Source organism: Triturus cristatus, chromosome 3_2 (assembly GCF_964204655.1).
Source record: "Triturus cristatus chromosome 3_2, aTriCri1.1, whole genome shotgun sequence".
Taxonomy (NCBI): Eukaryota; Metazoa; Chordata; class Amphibia; order Caudata; family Salamandridae; genus Triturus; species Triturus cristatus.
In genome coordinates this window covers 1,045,017,183-1,045,031,786 of record NC_140584.1, presented here as the reverse complement: position 1 = coordinate 1,045,031,786, position 14,604 = coordinate 1,045,017,183, and the positions used below count along the sequence as shown (strand labels likewise).

The 14,604-nt window shown below is 44.1% G+C and overlaps 1 protein-coding gene across 1 annotated transcript in view; it reads right to left on the bottom strand.

Annotated features, from left to right (window-relative positions):
- Window positions 1–9,841: 9,841 nt before the first annotated feature.
- Window positions 9,842–14,604, bottom strand: part of SUPT4H1 (SPT4 homolog, DSIF elongation factor subunit) — a 118,900-nt gene continuing 114,137 nt past the window's right edge. The window contains exon 5 of the mRNA XM_085649735.1: window positions 9,842–10,148. Within this exon, the coding sequence (XP_085505861.1) occupies window positions 10,078–10,148 (71 nt within the window). The 3' untranslated portion in view covers window positions 9,842–10,077. The remainder of the gene's footprint in view (window positions 10,149–14,604) is intronic.

Below are 14,604 nucleotides of genomic sequence, written 5' to 3'. Positions count from 1 at the left end.
CACAGATTTAAAATCCTCCAATTAAACAATTAATTTAAGCCTTCTTGATATGATCACCCACGCCCAACTTAAAAACGTTGCCATGGCACACACAATTAGGGGCCGTGAATCTGACTTCAATATTCTCAAGGCTACCATATAGTGCCTAGTACCCAACTCCTTACATAATGGTTTTAACCACCTAGATCTAGGCGCTTTGTAGGCAGGGCACTCAAACAATAGATGGGCAACCGACTCAGTCCTCTGCGAACAAAAAACACACAAGGGACTAGTTTGAGGCGGGATTTTCCAGCGGGCAGTCAATTCTCCCACAGGTAGAACCCCAATTCTAAATTTGATATACAAGGCCCTGTCTCTGGATTTTGAAATTATGTCGAGATAGGGTTCCCGAGACAACACATCCTTAACCAAGAAGAATTCACTGGAAGATCTACATAAATTTGGGTTAGAATTGTTCCGACCCACTACCCAATTCCAAAAAAACTTCTTCAAGGCGGATTTGGGAGGGGCAGACCTGGAATACCATGACTCCCAGAGACCCAATTCCCCCAGCAAAAATGTAACATCCCTTAACTACCCAATTTTTGACCAGCCAGGCAGCGATAAAATCTCCCTCAGCCCATCTGCATAACTCACTAATTCAGGGACTCTCCATAGGCGAGCCCAGAGGAGCAAGGGGCGAAGCCTGGCCTGATCACTAATAGAGCGGCAGCCCATATCCATAAATAGAGGTAAGGACGGGGTACTATATGGGAGGGACAACAAATATTTCAGAAATTTACTCTCTGAACATGCTAGCAGGTCAGTGTTCTGCAAACCCCATAGCTCAGCACCATACAGGGCCGCACTAACCCCTCTGGCTGTGTAGATGTCCAACACAGGAGCGATGGGTTTTGAGGTGGATAATCGTTGTTCTTTAAGAGCCCCTATCACCCTTTTATGACTCAGCAACATCTTCTGGAGATGGGAAGTCCACCGCATAGTATCAGTGAGACGGATACCAAGGTAATCAAACTCCTTGACCCTTTCCAAAGGCACCCCATTTAAAATTGGAAAATTTCCAAGTTTCTTCGGGGGATTAAGGATCAGATATTTAGTTTTATCTGTATTAATTTGAAGACCCCTTTTCTCACAAAAAGTTTGGAAACTGTCAAGGAGGCTTTGTAAGCCCATCGGGGATTTGGAGATGAGCAGGGTGTCATCGGCGAATAGTAAGGTGGGTATACTCCTGCCCGCCAGGGATGGTGAATCGGTAGGATTTTCCAAAAGATGCTCCACCACACCGTTCACATACAAAGTGAACAGAGTGGGAGCAAGCACACACCCCTGGCGGACACCCCTATTCACCGGTATTCTAGCGGTCTTCTCCCCCCTGCTTGCCCCACCTCACCTGTGCAAAATTTCCTGTGTGGAGCTTCATTACCAAGGATAATAAATATGCGGGCATTCCCATTTCCGACAGAACCTTCCACAAACAGCCCCGAGGGGCAAGGTCAAATGCGGAACGTAAATCAATAAAGGCAAGATACAAACTGCCTTTACCCAGGACAACCACTTTCCAATACAAGGGCATCAATCTAAATGTCTGCTCAATAGTCCCGGTGCCTGATCTAAACCCAGCCTGTAGGTCTGAGAGAATTTTCATGTCATCCACCCACTGAAGCACTCTCCCAGAACCACCTTCCCCGCCACTTTCTGGGAAGAGTCAATTAGGCTTATGGGCCGGTAATTAGCTGGGTCGTCCCGGCCCCCCTGCTTGAAGATCGGAACGACCTCAGCACCCATCCAAGAATCAGGAAGTGCTGCACCACAATACGAAGCATTTAATAGTGAAGAGATAAGTAACCCCCATTCCGTTAAGTTAAGACGGAACAGATCCCCCGGTATCCCATCTGGGCCTGAAGCTTTGTTGGGGGCAAGAGAGTTAATAAACTTCTCCACCTCCTTAGGCGTAAAAGAAACATCTTCGCTTGAACCAGGAGGGCTCAGAGAAGGTAAGAATCATCCCACTGGTATCGTCCTGGGAGGGAGAATAAAGTTTGGAGAAATGATTAAACCACATCTCCTTAAAATGGACTTGAATCCAGCCCTTCTGTACCTATGTTGGACACATTGCATCCGAATTGTTTTGCCCTTAAAACCATGTTTATGGATTTATAAAGCACATGGCTGCCCGCGGGCTTCCCAGTGCTAGAAGGGTATGACAGCGGTGGTCTTGTTCAGTTCGCCAGATAGGGTTTCTAGGGAAAGAGCAATGTTTTAAGTTTCTTCCTGAAGGCTAGTTCGTCAGCTAATGTGCGTGTCTCTCTGGGCAGCGAGTTACAGATCCTGGGGACCAGATGAAAAAAAAGATCTTCCTCCCCATCTTGCCCTTTTTATTCTACCTTGGCGCATTAGAAGATCTTTTGAGGATCTTACGTTTCTGCTTGGGATGCAATGGTCAACCAATTTTCTTAGTAAAGCAGGTCCTCTGTTGTTCAAAGCTCTGTGGGCAATGCAGAGTGCCTTAAAGGTGATCCTTGCCTGAACTGGGAGCCAATGCAAAGTTTTTAGAGCGGCTTTGGCTGACTGCTCTCTCGAAATCTGAAGCAAGATCCGTGCAGCAGCATTATGAACCACCTGCAGTCGATGGATGACATTTTGGTGCGCCAAGGTATAAGGAATTCCTGTAATCCAGTTGTGACATAATCAAAGCTTGGACCACCGTTCTGCGGGATTGTACAGGTAGGATGGGTAAAAAATTGCGGAGCATATGTAGTAATCCAAAGCATTTACCTGAGAGTTTCTTTGCTTGGGTCTCCATGCTTAGATTATCATCTACACAGACTCCCAGATTTTTAGGTCTCGCTAGAGCCAGCGCATGCGCTGCTCTGCGAGACATTTAGTAGGGGCTTCAAAAAGTGCTACCACAAGCTGCTTTGGCTGGCCTAGCGCTTGTGTTCACGTGCATGCGCGCAACCGCCAGCTTTCAGCGCCCGATCAGGCGCCATCTGTCTTTCCTTTCACTGGATTGCTTTCACGCTCCTCCGCTGCTCCCCTCCCCCGCCGCGCTGCTTTCACTTTCGCACGCAGCCAATGCTTGTTTTATAGTTACAAATGCACTTGTATACGTAGATTTACAGTGCAAACCTTACTGGGCCGCAACCGTTGAGCACAATTAACATTTTTGCACATTTAGATATAGATTACCAGGCTAGTATTAGGCTATTCTAATATGGGTTTCCGGTTAAAGAAGGAAGTAGACCCCTCTAGCTTCTTGCCGAATAGAATGTTTACACTCCAGCACTGAAAAACACATTTCCAGTCCTGTGTACTCGAGGGAGAGCCTGGTTGGTAAGTGCTTGGTACACTGGATAATATTCTGTGCACATACCTTCATATGATTTGTCCATTTCTAAAGCGCACGAATGCCCGGAGGTGTCTTGGCGCTATGAATTGTCCAGTTTCCGGTGCAGGTCTGGAGTTAGTGTAGTTTATGCGATGAAAAGCCAAGTCTTGATTTTCTTTCTAAATATCTCCAGAGTTGGGCTGTTTTTTACATCAAGTGGTAGTAAGTTCCATGTCCGTGCTGCGTGAACGAGGAAACTTCTTCCTCCCCAGTTTGATCGTTTAAACTTGGGTATCGCTATCAGTTTTTTTGACCAGATCTGAGAAGCCTTGAAGGTTCGTAATGTTTCAGGTGTGTTTTCAGGAAGTGAGGGCCTTTGCCCTGCAGTGCCTTGTAGGTTAAGCACAGTGATTTGAACTTGACTCTTTTGGCCACAGGTAGCCAATGGAGTGTCTCTAGTTTATGACTAATAGGCTGAAACTTTGGAATTTCCAGTATCAGTCGTGCCGCTGCATTCTGGAGTCGCTGCATTTTTTCCATGATTTTTACTCTGGCTCCCGCATATAATGCGTTACCGTAGTCCAATCGAGACAGTGCAAGGGCTGTCACTACCGTTCTGTGTGTGTCTTGAGGCAGATATGGGAGTATTTTTCTTATCATTTTTAATATCAGCCAGAAAGACGAGGCTAGTTTGTTTACTTGGGCTTCGTATGTTAATTTGGTGTCTATCATGAATCCCAAGTTTTTGGCCTTCTATGAGGGTTCTGGTCTTGTTCCCAGTTCAGGAGACCACCACTCTGGGGACCAGATATCAGCATTACCTCCCAGAATATCAATGTCACTAGATATGTATGGCCACAGAGTTCAGCCGCCATTTTTAAGAAGACCCTGTTACTATCGCGCTTAAGGCCGTTTCATATGCATTACGAACTCAAATTATTCTCAAAGTGCACAATTGTGCTCATTTTCTCAGTCGTGAAAGTGCAACATGCGGAGTTGCCCCTGACACTTGTAGCTCCATTTTCCACGAAAGGCTTTAAGGAGCTTAGCTGCTACTTGACATAAGCGACTCATAAATGTGATATTGATTTGCACTCTCTCGGAGGGTCAAATCATTATTACTACACCCAGTAAGAACTGTGGGGATTGTTTAAATAAAAGAGTTTTTAAAAACTCTCTGAATCTTAGAAGATTGGGTTCGGCACGAACCTCTAGAGGTAAATTGTTCCAGGCAACCTGCAATTAGCACAAATATCTCCACAATGTGTGCTTTAACCCACTGAGCTTTCTTACTGGCATTGGATCCAGTCACTCGCAGGGTCACACACGCCCTATTTTGAGAAAGTGCATAAAAACTGCTGTGATATTTTCCTGCGACTGAAACCTGAGGGCCAAACTCGAGCTCACAGCCATGCATCCTCCATGTGCAGGAAATGCATATATCAACTGAGCTATTGTACTGTGATGAGAACGCGTGGCCTGCTGGGTAATCTATCTCGATAGAAGGTGCATTCATTTGCTACGCTGTCTAACTGGAGTAAGAACATGTGGTCCGCATTGTTGTACTCAAAGCTCTACAGGTGTGGCTTTAACACATGACCTATTTTATTGGGATTAGAACCTGTGACCTACAGGTTACACACAGATCTCTACAACAGGTGCGTTAACCCGCCGACCTCTCTAACCGGCTGAGCTGTTTGCACCGAGGCTACACCTGCTCAAATGACAAGAGAGAAGGGAAGCGCCTTGACCAATTTTTTAAATAATCCTGGAATTCTAGATACTTTTTAAACAAAGAGGCTATTGTGCTGCATAACTAAATACTTATAAGGTTCCAAAAGCGAGACCTATTGGCTATGCCAATGCTTGTTAATGGCTGTCTTGGGGATTGGTGGTTCACCCAACTGGATTGGCCAGCTGGTAATGTTCCTGGGTACTGTCTGGTTTCCCAGGAACATAAGCTCCGTTTTATCCCCATTCAATTTCAGTGAGCATTTTCACATCCAATCAGCTATTTTGGACATGCAGGGGCCTAGGTTCTTTTTATGCTTTTTATATGACCCAAAGACCCAGAATGTGCAACAAGGGGCAGTCTCCCACTACAAAATTACTAAACAAGCATTGGCATAGCCAATAGGTCTTGCTTTTGGGACCTTATAAGTATTTAGTTATACAGCACAATATCCTTGGCGCAACAACATCAACTGATGCATGGCTAAACACTTATAAGGTCCCAAAGGCGAGACCTATTGGCTATGCCAATGCTGGTTTCCTCTTTCTATGTATGCTGCATTCTGCATCACGCATAGAAAGGGAAAATTAACATCAATGATTGTTTTTGTGCAGGAAGGAGTCCATTCCTGCAGAAAGACAATCACCACCTTAGCGTAAGCACCCGTGCAAAATGACGCAGGGGTGTCTGCGCTGGCGGGCGGCTGTCTGTGTGCTGGCGCAGGGGAGAAGGACAGGAATGCATGGTTTCTTGTAGGTAAGGTGCATTCTTGCCTTTTTACTTTGATGCACGGCAGCGCAGCAGGAAGGCTTGCTGCGCTGCGCTGCCCTGCATCAAAATATTGTAAATGAGGAATGTGTGTTCATGTTACATTATCTAAAAACAAAAATAAAAGAAATGTAAGCAAGAAATTAATGGGTGCTGTAAGGGGGGGCGGAGGCCCTCAAAGGTTTGGGAGTCCTATGAACATACAAGTCATTCACTGTGGCCGATTCACAGAGTAGGTAACTTCCAGAATAGTAAACCGTTTACTGCTGGTCACTGAAAAGAGCCTGTGCTAAAAGCAGATTGAACAGGAAGTATGTTTTTGAACACGTCTTGCTAAAATAAAAATACAAATTTAAAAAGTGACATGAGTAGCGCCTTCTGGTTCCTCTTTCAGTTGCGGCCACAAAGCGACAGCAAAAATACACTTCTCTGCATACTCCTCTCACAGATTAATGCAAATTTGAAAAATCACCTGGCTTCTCCACTACAGAGTGATCCAATCTTCAACCTGCAGCTCTTGCCTAGAAGGCGAATACCTTACTGGGATCCCTGGCAAACGAATCACACTACACCAGGTAGCACACGCTAACTGTGTGCTTCACTGGGAAATTCTGAAAGCAGCAAATAGTTCACCAATCCTTTTCCTGCTTATAAATATATTGTTTTTTAAAACACACTCAAACACCTTCAAACTGAAGTGGGTGCACAGCTGCAGACTTTGCCCTTTTCTGAAAAACACTAAAAATACTCCCGTTCCGGAGTCCTTTTTGACAAATTAAGCCTAAAACAAATCATAGTGCTTAATGAAGTATGCATCCTGAAGCCTAAACATACCATTGTAAATCAAACGATTAAAAGTTTAAAGGACACATTTACTTCCTCAAATTTAAAGGTCATCAAATTGTCTAAATAAATGAAGGGGTAGCCTATTTGTTACCTGCTTCCAATAAAATTAGTAAACAAAGAACAGTATTTATTGTTTTCCCTGGTACTGCCTGGGAACGCACTGCAGGACCTGGCCTATGAGCTACAATAACAGAAATGGGAGTTTTACTTATCCGGTCAATCTTAACACCATGTCAACTGCTGGAGAAGTGGAGAAGTGTGGCTCAATGATTAGAGCGGCAGACCCTTGCAGAGGTCTAGCCCGGGACCAGGGTTCAATTTCCCGCCTCTGCGGGTCTTGGGCTAAAAAAAAAAAAAATTCCACGGACCTGATAATTCTCGCCTCGGTGCCATTCCAATCACGGAGTCCCACTCTGCAACTCTGGGCAATAGCTTGCTTAATCTCCACAACGGCCCCCACAACGCTAAGGATGCCTGGCCTCCACCTTGGGGGTGTCCAGGAGTGGACGCCTCACAGGGAAAGCCAGGATGGGTTCCACAGCGGTATTTGTACAAGCGCCTTCAGACCCTTGCGGGTGAGTAGTGCGCTATACAAGTATCAAATTACATTACATTTAACTGCTAAACTGGGGATATGGAAGAACAAGAATGATAACATTTAAGAGAATACAATCCCTCTGGTTAAAGTTAAAGTGTTGCTCCACTCTCAAACTAACCAACAGTGAAAAAACTTGGCAGTTTTAGTAGGCAGCAACTCTGTCAGATTCCACATTTACTAAGAGTGATTTTTACTGGCCAATGAACTTATACATTAATGCACTTCAAAGCTCGAAGTTTATAGCCCAGTTTATATTCTTATCAACACGCATCACTTAAATAGTTAATATCACAACAACACAAGCCTAGCTGGAGCACAGACCATCAGGCTCAATTGATATACTTTCAAGTGATGGGGAGGTAGATGGTGCAGGGTGATAGAAACAACATATAAACACATTAGCTGCATTGTGAATGCCTCAACAGTGGAGACATGCTGAATTAGGGCGTGATGCACCCTTTGATATGTACAAAAAAATATTACAATTTCTTGATTTTGTACCAATATAAACCTTTTGAAAAAAATCAGTAAAAAAAAAAAAAAAAGATTTAAAGAACGCAGAAGCATAGCCAATAGATTTTGCAAGCTACTGCGAAGGTTTTTTTTTTTTTTTAGTGCCAGCCCGATAAGAATAAAAGTAAGAAAAAACATGCCCCCACCCGTACGTGGTGGAATATGTTTACAATAAATATTTTAACTTTAAAAATAAACCATTGCATAAAATGTAGAGGTGGGTGTAATCTGAGTAGTAAAACCCCTTTCTCGTTTTAATGCACATCATAGGAAAAGAAGATTCTTATTAGTGCAGAAAGGGGCTAATTGTTAGAATTCATGTAACCTGAAGACATATTAGCCTATTCAGAGGCATGTAAAATACTCTTTAGTGCATTTTTTGTTACTCTTACATGCCTTTGTAAATTGGTCTCTCAAAATATGAAGGAAATGGGAAAATGCACACACAACAAGTCTAAATAGAAAGAACTGTGCCCTCTTCACATTGCTGCTAATAAGAACTTGGATGTTTCGGACAGATTCCCCAAGGCATGGACGGAAAAGAGCACTGCTGGAATGCCACTTCCCGTACTTTTAAATGATTTGAAGACCAGCACTTATTTTTCTCCATCAGACATTTACAGAGAGCAAGAAGAGTGGAAAGACGTACGAAGAAAAAGACTGAAAAACAGCAACAATGGGAACAAGCATTGGTAAATGCATTAGGTTTTGCCTATTTGTGATTAATAACAAGCAGTATTTTGTTGTAGGTTGCTGAGAACTTGTACAGTACAAGTTCCAGAAAGTTTGTTAAAGTACTAGGACTTGTTTATGTACAATAAAGCAAACTATCATGCTGTTACTGTTGGTATAATGCGGGTAAGTAATAGCAAAATTTTGAGACATGAAAGAGGGAAATAGAATTGATGTAATAGCTATATTATGTGTTTAGATGAGTTCTGACAACTTTTGGGCCCAGTGTCACTGCACCTGCTGCACCATTCAAATCATGTACCTAATGCCTGCAAGGTAACTTCACTTGTGACTGCCTGTTTAGTAATAAAATAGCAATATTTGGTGTTTAGAGGGGTTCCTAGAGTTTTGGGCCCCGGAGTCACTGAACCTGCTGCCCCATTGAAATCATGCCCCTAGCGCCTGCAAGGTAACTGCACTTGTGACTGCTTATTTAGTAGATAAATATAGCAACATTTGGCGTTTACTGGTGTTCTGACAACTTGTGGCCGCGGTACGACTGCAGCACTATTGAAATCATGAGCTTAGTGTCTGCTAGATTAATGCACTTGTGGTGGAAAGAGATCTTATCTTGACAGTGAATGGGGCTTAAACAGTGTGGACAGCTTTAGTAGAAGTATCGTAATGCGTGCAGGAAGGGGAAGTTAACAAAAAAAAATTCCACACAAAAGCAAATAAACAAGGTAACTCAGTGATGGGAGCTTATAAGATCCCCCGTTTAAGATATATTAAATACAAGAGATTTCACAGTGTGCAGGTGTCAGGAATCTGCAAAAGTGAAATAAATAGACAGTTTCTGGTAGTAGGTTAAAAAGGCATTAGGTGGATTTAGGACTGTGCAGCCTTGGTAGTCAGTGTGCTAAACATTCCTTTGCACCGGCCGAGGGCTTCGAAGTAGATGGAGCCCTGGGCACCGGCACTCATTCTTTTACTAACTAAGCATTGGAATCACCCTCATAGTTTAAACACATAAGGATGATTTTTTTTTAAGTGAAAGAATAGACAGGAAAAAACACTGGTAAAGTATAAATCAATCAGTCCTGGCACTGAATATGTTTTGTTTTTTAAAGTATGCAGATGTGATCAGACAAAATGCCTTCATCACTTTCAGTGCAACAGTGCAATTGGCTAAAGTGGTTGGACCATTTGACAAATGCTATATGTTGAAGTGAGAGGAAGCAAAATGTGAATGAGAGTATGCATGCACGGAGCCAGACCTAAAAATGAGCACCATTTGATTATATTTGTTCACAAAATCACCACTGACCATTTATCATAATGAGAATTGTGCGCTGAGATACTTCAAGGCTAAGGAACAGAAAAGTTGACAGAGAATTTTTTTTTTTTAATGGTAAAGCTTTTTAATACATATATACACTGAATTCACAAACATCTTCTACAGTGCCAGGTGACCATAATTATCCTTCGCTAAAAAAAAAAAAAGCCACAAAAAAAAAAACAACACACAATCACCAGAGGCCGTCTGCCATGGGATCATTCAGGCTGTGTGAAAGAGAACAGAGTTGTAAGCTAGGGCACACCACTTCTTTCCAAGGGCTTCTACAAGGTCTTAATAGCAGTGTCTCTTGATTTGTACACAACACCGCGGCTCTTCAGCTCTCGTACAATCCCTGAATGAGAGAGAAAAACAGAAAGCCAGAGTCAGGCCCATTAAGACATGGCAAAAAGATGAAAGGAGGGCAGTGGCTTTTTTTTTTTTTTTTTTTTTTTTACACATTTCATTGAAATTTCAAAAGTACAGGCATACAGGTTTGCAAACGTACTACATCATTAACCAGGCTGCTTAGAACATCAAACCCACATTGATTAAGATAAATTTGTACTGTTTGACTAAGATCCAGATTCACTTCGCTTAAGAAGCGAGTCCTGGATTCAATATGACCCTCCGAGCATCTTCACCAACTATCCTCCTACCGGGTCCGATCGTGGTCGCCAATGTACTGTTCTCAATGGGCAACGATCCATACTGGAGTCAGCCCACATCCGGCAGGCACAGGCACTCGCATTTTAAATAAGCCCAGAGCTCTCAAGTTTGGAGGAAAATCACGCAACGAGGGTAATGATGTAAAGTAGCCAATCCTCAGGCCCAAAGTTGTGTGAAAGGTCTTATGCATCTGTTGCAAGTCGTGGCATTCTGCCCCTCCCCCCACCCCCAAGACATGGTATGACAAAGCTCCACCACCCATAATGCCCCCAGGAGGTTCCCCTTTTCCAGAACCTAGCTATTAATCTCATTGCTGATCCCAACATATGCCGGATGACCACATTTCGCACCCCCCTCCTGCCAGATGCTACTGACTGGTATCCCCAGTATGTTAATGCGGCTGACCTCCTCCTCCCAGAAAATTTTAATTTTTAAACAGCTCCACCAAATATGGAGCCTTGTGCTAATACTCTCCCCTCATCACCGAGAACTATCATAGGCACTGCGGAATGTACGTCTCAGCCTATCAGAGATGAAGTACCACCTAATGCGTATTTTGCATTTAGCTTCTCTGTGGAACAAGCAACGCATGCCTCTCACGGCAGACAGCTCCTAGCGCAATCTTGTCCTGCACTTAAACTGAAATACTCGGCCTGTGGAAAAATTGGCCATTATACCAAAGTGTGTAGGTCAAAGAAAACTTTAAAAGTTAAGTACGTTGAGGAAAGTGATGAATCGGATGTTTAAGAACGAGATAATAGAATTTTTCATACTAAAGACTCATTTTTATTAATGGTTAATGACGACGGTGGCGTTAGGAAAATACCTATGTGTTTAATAAAAATTGAGGTTGTTCAAATCAACATATATGCGGATTCAGGTTCACCTTATACTATAATTAATAAGGATGTGTGGAGGAACAATTTTGTAAAACATATTGGAGAAAAGCTGTTTCCTACAAACATTAGGCCAGAAAGTTTCTCTGGTAAAAAGATTGATATGCTAGGCTACAGATCATTACTTTTCAAGTTCAAAGATAGGGAGAGTCCAGGGCATTTGTACATTGCAAAAAAGGTCCATCTGTATTAGGATGGCATGATCAAGGCAACCTTGAGATTATTTTAAATCCAAATGGTTCTGAGCCTGTCCGATCATTGATGATGGAAAATAAACAGGGAAAGTTATGTTAAGCAAATTTCCAAAAGTATTTTCAGGAAAAATGGGCAATCTTACTCTTTTTGAGCATTGTATCATCCTGAAAGACACTGCGCAGCCTAAAATTCATAAGGCCAGAAACATTCCGCCATTGTTGAAGGATGAGGTACAAATGCAGTTGGATAAGTTATTACAAGCAGGTATTATTGAGGAGATTGAAGCAGCAGAATGGTATCTCCGGTGGTTATTGCCAGACAGAGGAATGGCAAAATTAGGCTATGCATAGACTTGCGCTATCTTAATAACATTATCATTGACAAATTCCCATTGCTAAAAATTTCTCAAATGCTTGCCTCTGTGGATAGTGCCAAATGGTTCACTTCCCTTGATCTATCTGTGGCATCTCATCAGATTTCATTGCAAGAGGATTTTAAAAAGTACACTGCATTCATCACTCCCATGGGTTGTTTCCAGTATAAGAGGATGACTTTTAGGCTGGCGTCTGCAGCTGCAGTCTTTCAAAGGCTAATGCATCAACTTTTTGGTCAAATAAAAAACATTAAATGCTTTCAGGACGACATCTTAGTGTAGGTAAATCTAAAGAAGAACATGAGTCTATTTAAAATGCCGTATTAGAGATTTTGAATAATAGGAATCTTACTGTTGAGTTTTCTAAATGCAAGTTTGCCAAAGCGTCTGTCTCTTATCCGAGACACGTTTCGAGTGCAGAAGGTATGTCACCTAAACCTGAATTAATTGATTCAATCATCAAAGCATCAGCGCCATCAAATAAGGAGGAGTTGAGGTCCTTTTTAGGACACAGAGTTTTACTCCAAGTTTATCAGGGGTTTTTCGAGCAAAATCTACAATGTGAGGCAATTGTTAAAACAAAGATGTAAATTGTGTTGGTCTTCTAGGTGCCAGCAGGAATTTGAACAGATGCTCCTGCTTTAAGATATTTTGACCCTGATCTTGATAACATTGTCACAGTGGATGCAAGCAATAAAGGTTTAGGTGGTGTGTTAATTGAAAAAGATTCAAAGGGTCTGGAGAGGACCATTGCTTTTGCATCTAGGGCTCTGTCGCCTTTAGAAGAAAAATTATCTGTGATAGAAAAAGTAGACCTTGGCATGTGTTTGGGCCCTTGAACATTTTAAGCCGTCCGTGTGGGGTAAAGGATGTGTGGTGAGGTCTGATCACAAACCACTTGTCAAAACTGAGGGCATGTTTAGGACATCGGCTCCGCGGCATGTGCTGTCCTTATTGTGCTTCGGCAGAGTCTCCGGCTGGATCAGCTTACCCTCGAGGAGCGTACACTCCGCTTGTGCTGGATTCGGAGTGAGAAGCGAGCAGGCTTCGTAGCCCTGTATGCCCCGGAGATTCCGCTGGGCATGTGTACGGCCCTCCCTCATGGCGGGGATTGGTCGGCGTTGGCTGGTTGGGAGGAGCGGGGGGTTCACATGATGGGAGATTTATATAGGGATGGCGTATTGTTGCCGTTTCAGGAATTGCACGAGGCGTACGATTTACCGAGGGGGGATTATCTTCTGCACACTGCATTGGTGGCAGCGATCCAGCGACAGTGGAAGATGGAGCTTTCGGAGCCCCCGATTTCTTTGGGGTGTCAGTATGTCACGATGGCGGCGGGTACGTTCAAGGCTATCACTTGTTTATACAAGCGGCTGTCCACAGAGAGGGTACCACCTCTGGATGCCCTGAGGGGTAAATGGGAAGGGGATCTAGGTAGGCCTATTCCCGAGACAACGTGGGCGCAGCTAGTGCGGCGGGCCTGGAAGGGCACGCGCAATGCCAGATTCCAACTGGTCCAATTTTATACCTTACACAGGGCTTACTTAACTCCGGTCAAACTCCTGCAGTACTTCGGAGGCTCTCAATCGCCGTGCCCACGGTGCAGAGTGGAGGGTGCTGATTTTGGTCATATGTTTTGGTCTTGTGTGGAACTGGGCTCTTATTGGGCGGATGTGGTGGCGTGCCTGAACCAAGTGATGGAGCGAGAGCTGGAGGCGGAGATGGGGACTTGCCTGTTGTTGTGGTTTCCGCACACCTCCAAAACCAAGATTACCAGCAAGTTTTATGATCTACGATTGATAATGGCGAAGAGGGAGCTCACTATGCATTGGAAAGCTAGATCTGGGCCGAGCTTTCGGAGATGGCAGGCGAGCTTCTTGTCCTGGGCGGGAAGTGAGGGGACACTGCGCCTCCAGATAGCCAGACGCGCGGCTAATGACAAAGCGCTGGAGGCGGCAAGGGCGGGGGGGGGGCTCTGGTGGAAGGGCTTAGATCCTTGGAGGAGCTGAGTACGGAGGATAGGGATCCTGTGGACGGGGATAAGAGTGTGGAACCCGGGGTGGGGCCCCCTGGGCCGACTGGAGAGTCCACACTGACCAGAGACACTTAGGTACATTTGTGGAGGACTCAGCGTTCGCACAAAGTACTAGTACTTGCCGAATAGTCGTGGTGGGCGTTTGGGGTCTGGATGGGTGGCGCGGGGGGGGGGGGGGTCACTGGTGTCCTGAGAACAGTGGACATGCTCTTTGGATTGCCTTGGGCTCGGATTTCCCGGACCCCGGGCCACTCCCAGCAGAAGTGAAGAAGGGGTTGATGCGGGCACACTGATGGGGGGGGATGGGGCTAGAGAGGGTGGAGGGTTGGGGGCTTAGGGGGGCAGCAGGGGACGCACGGATTTCTCCGGATATGTGCATTGAGGATTGAGTCCTCTTTATTCTTCTCTGTAGTTGGTTTCACTGCGCTGATGGAAAACTTTAATAAAAATATTTTTTTAAAAAATAAAATGTTTAGGACATCGGCTAGGATAGCCAGAATGTCTATGAGACTCCAGGATTTTATTTATTCTATTGAATATGTTCCTGGGAAAAGCAATGTTACTGCTGACTTTCTTTCTAGAATGCCTTTGGACATTGAGGAAGGTGAAGTGTCTGAATGGGAAGATTTTAGAATTGCATATA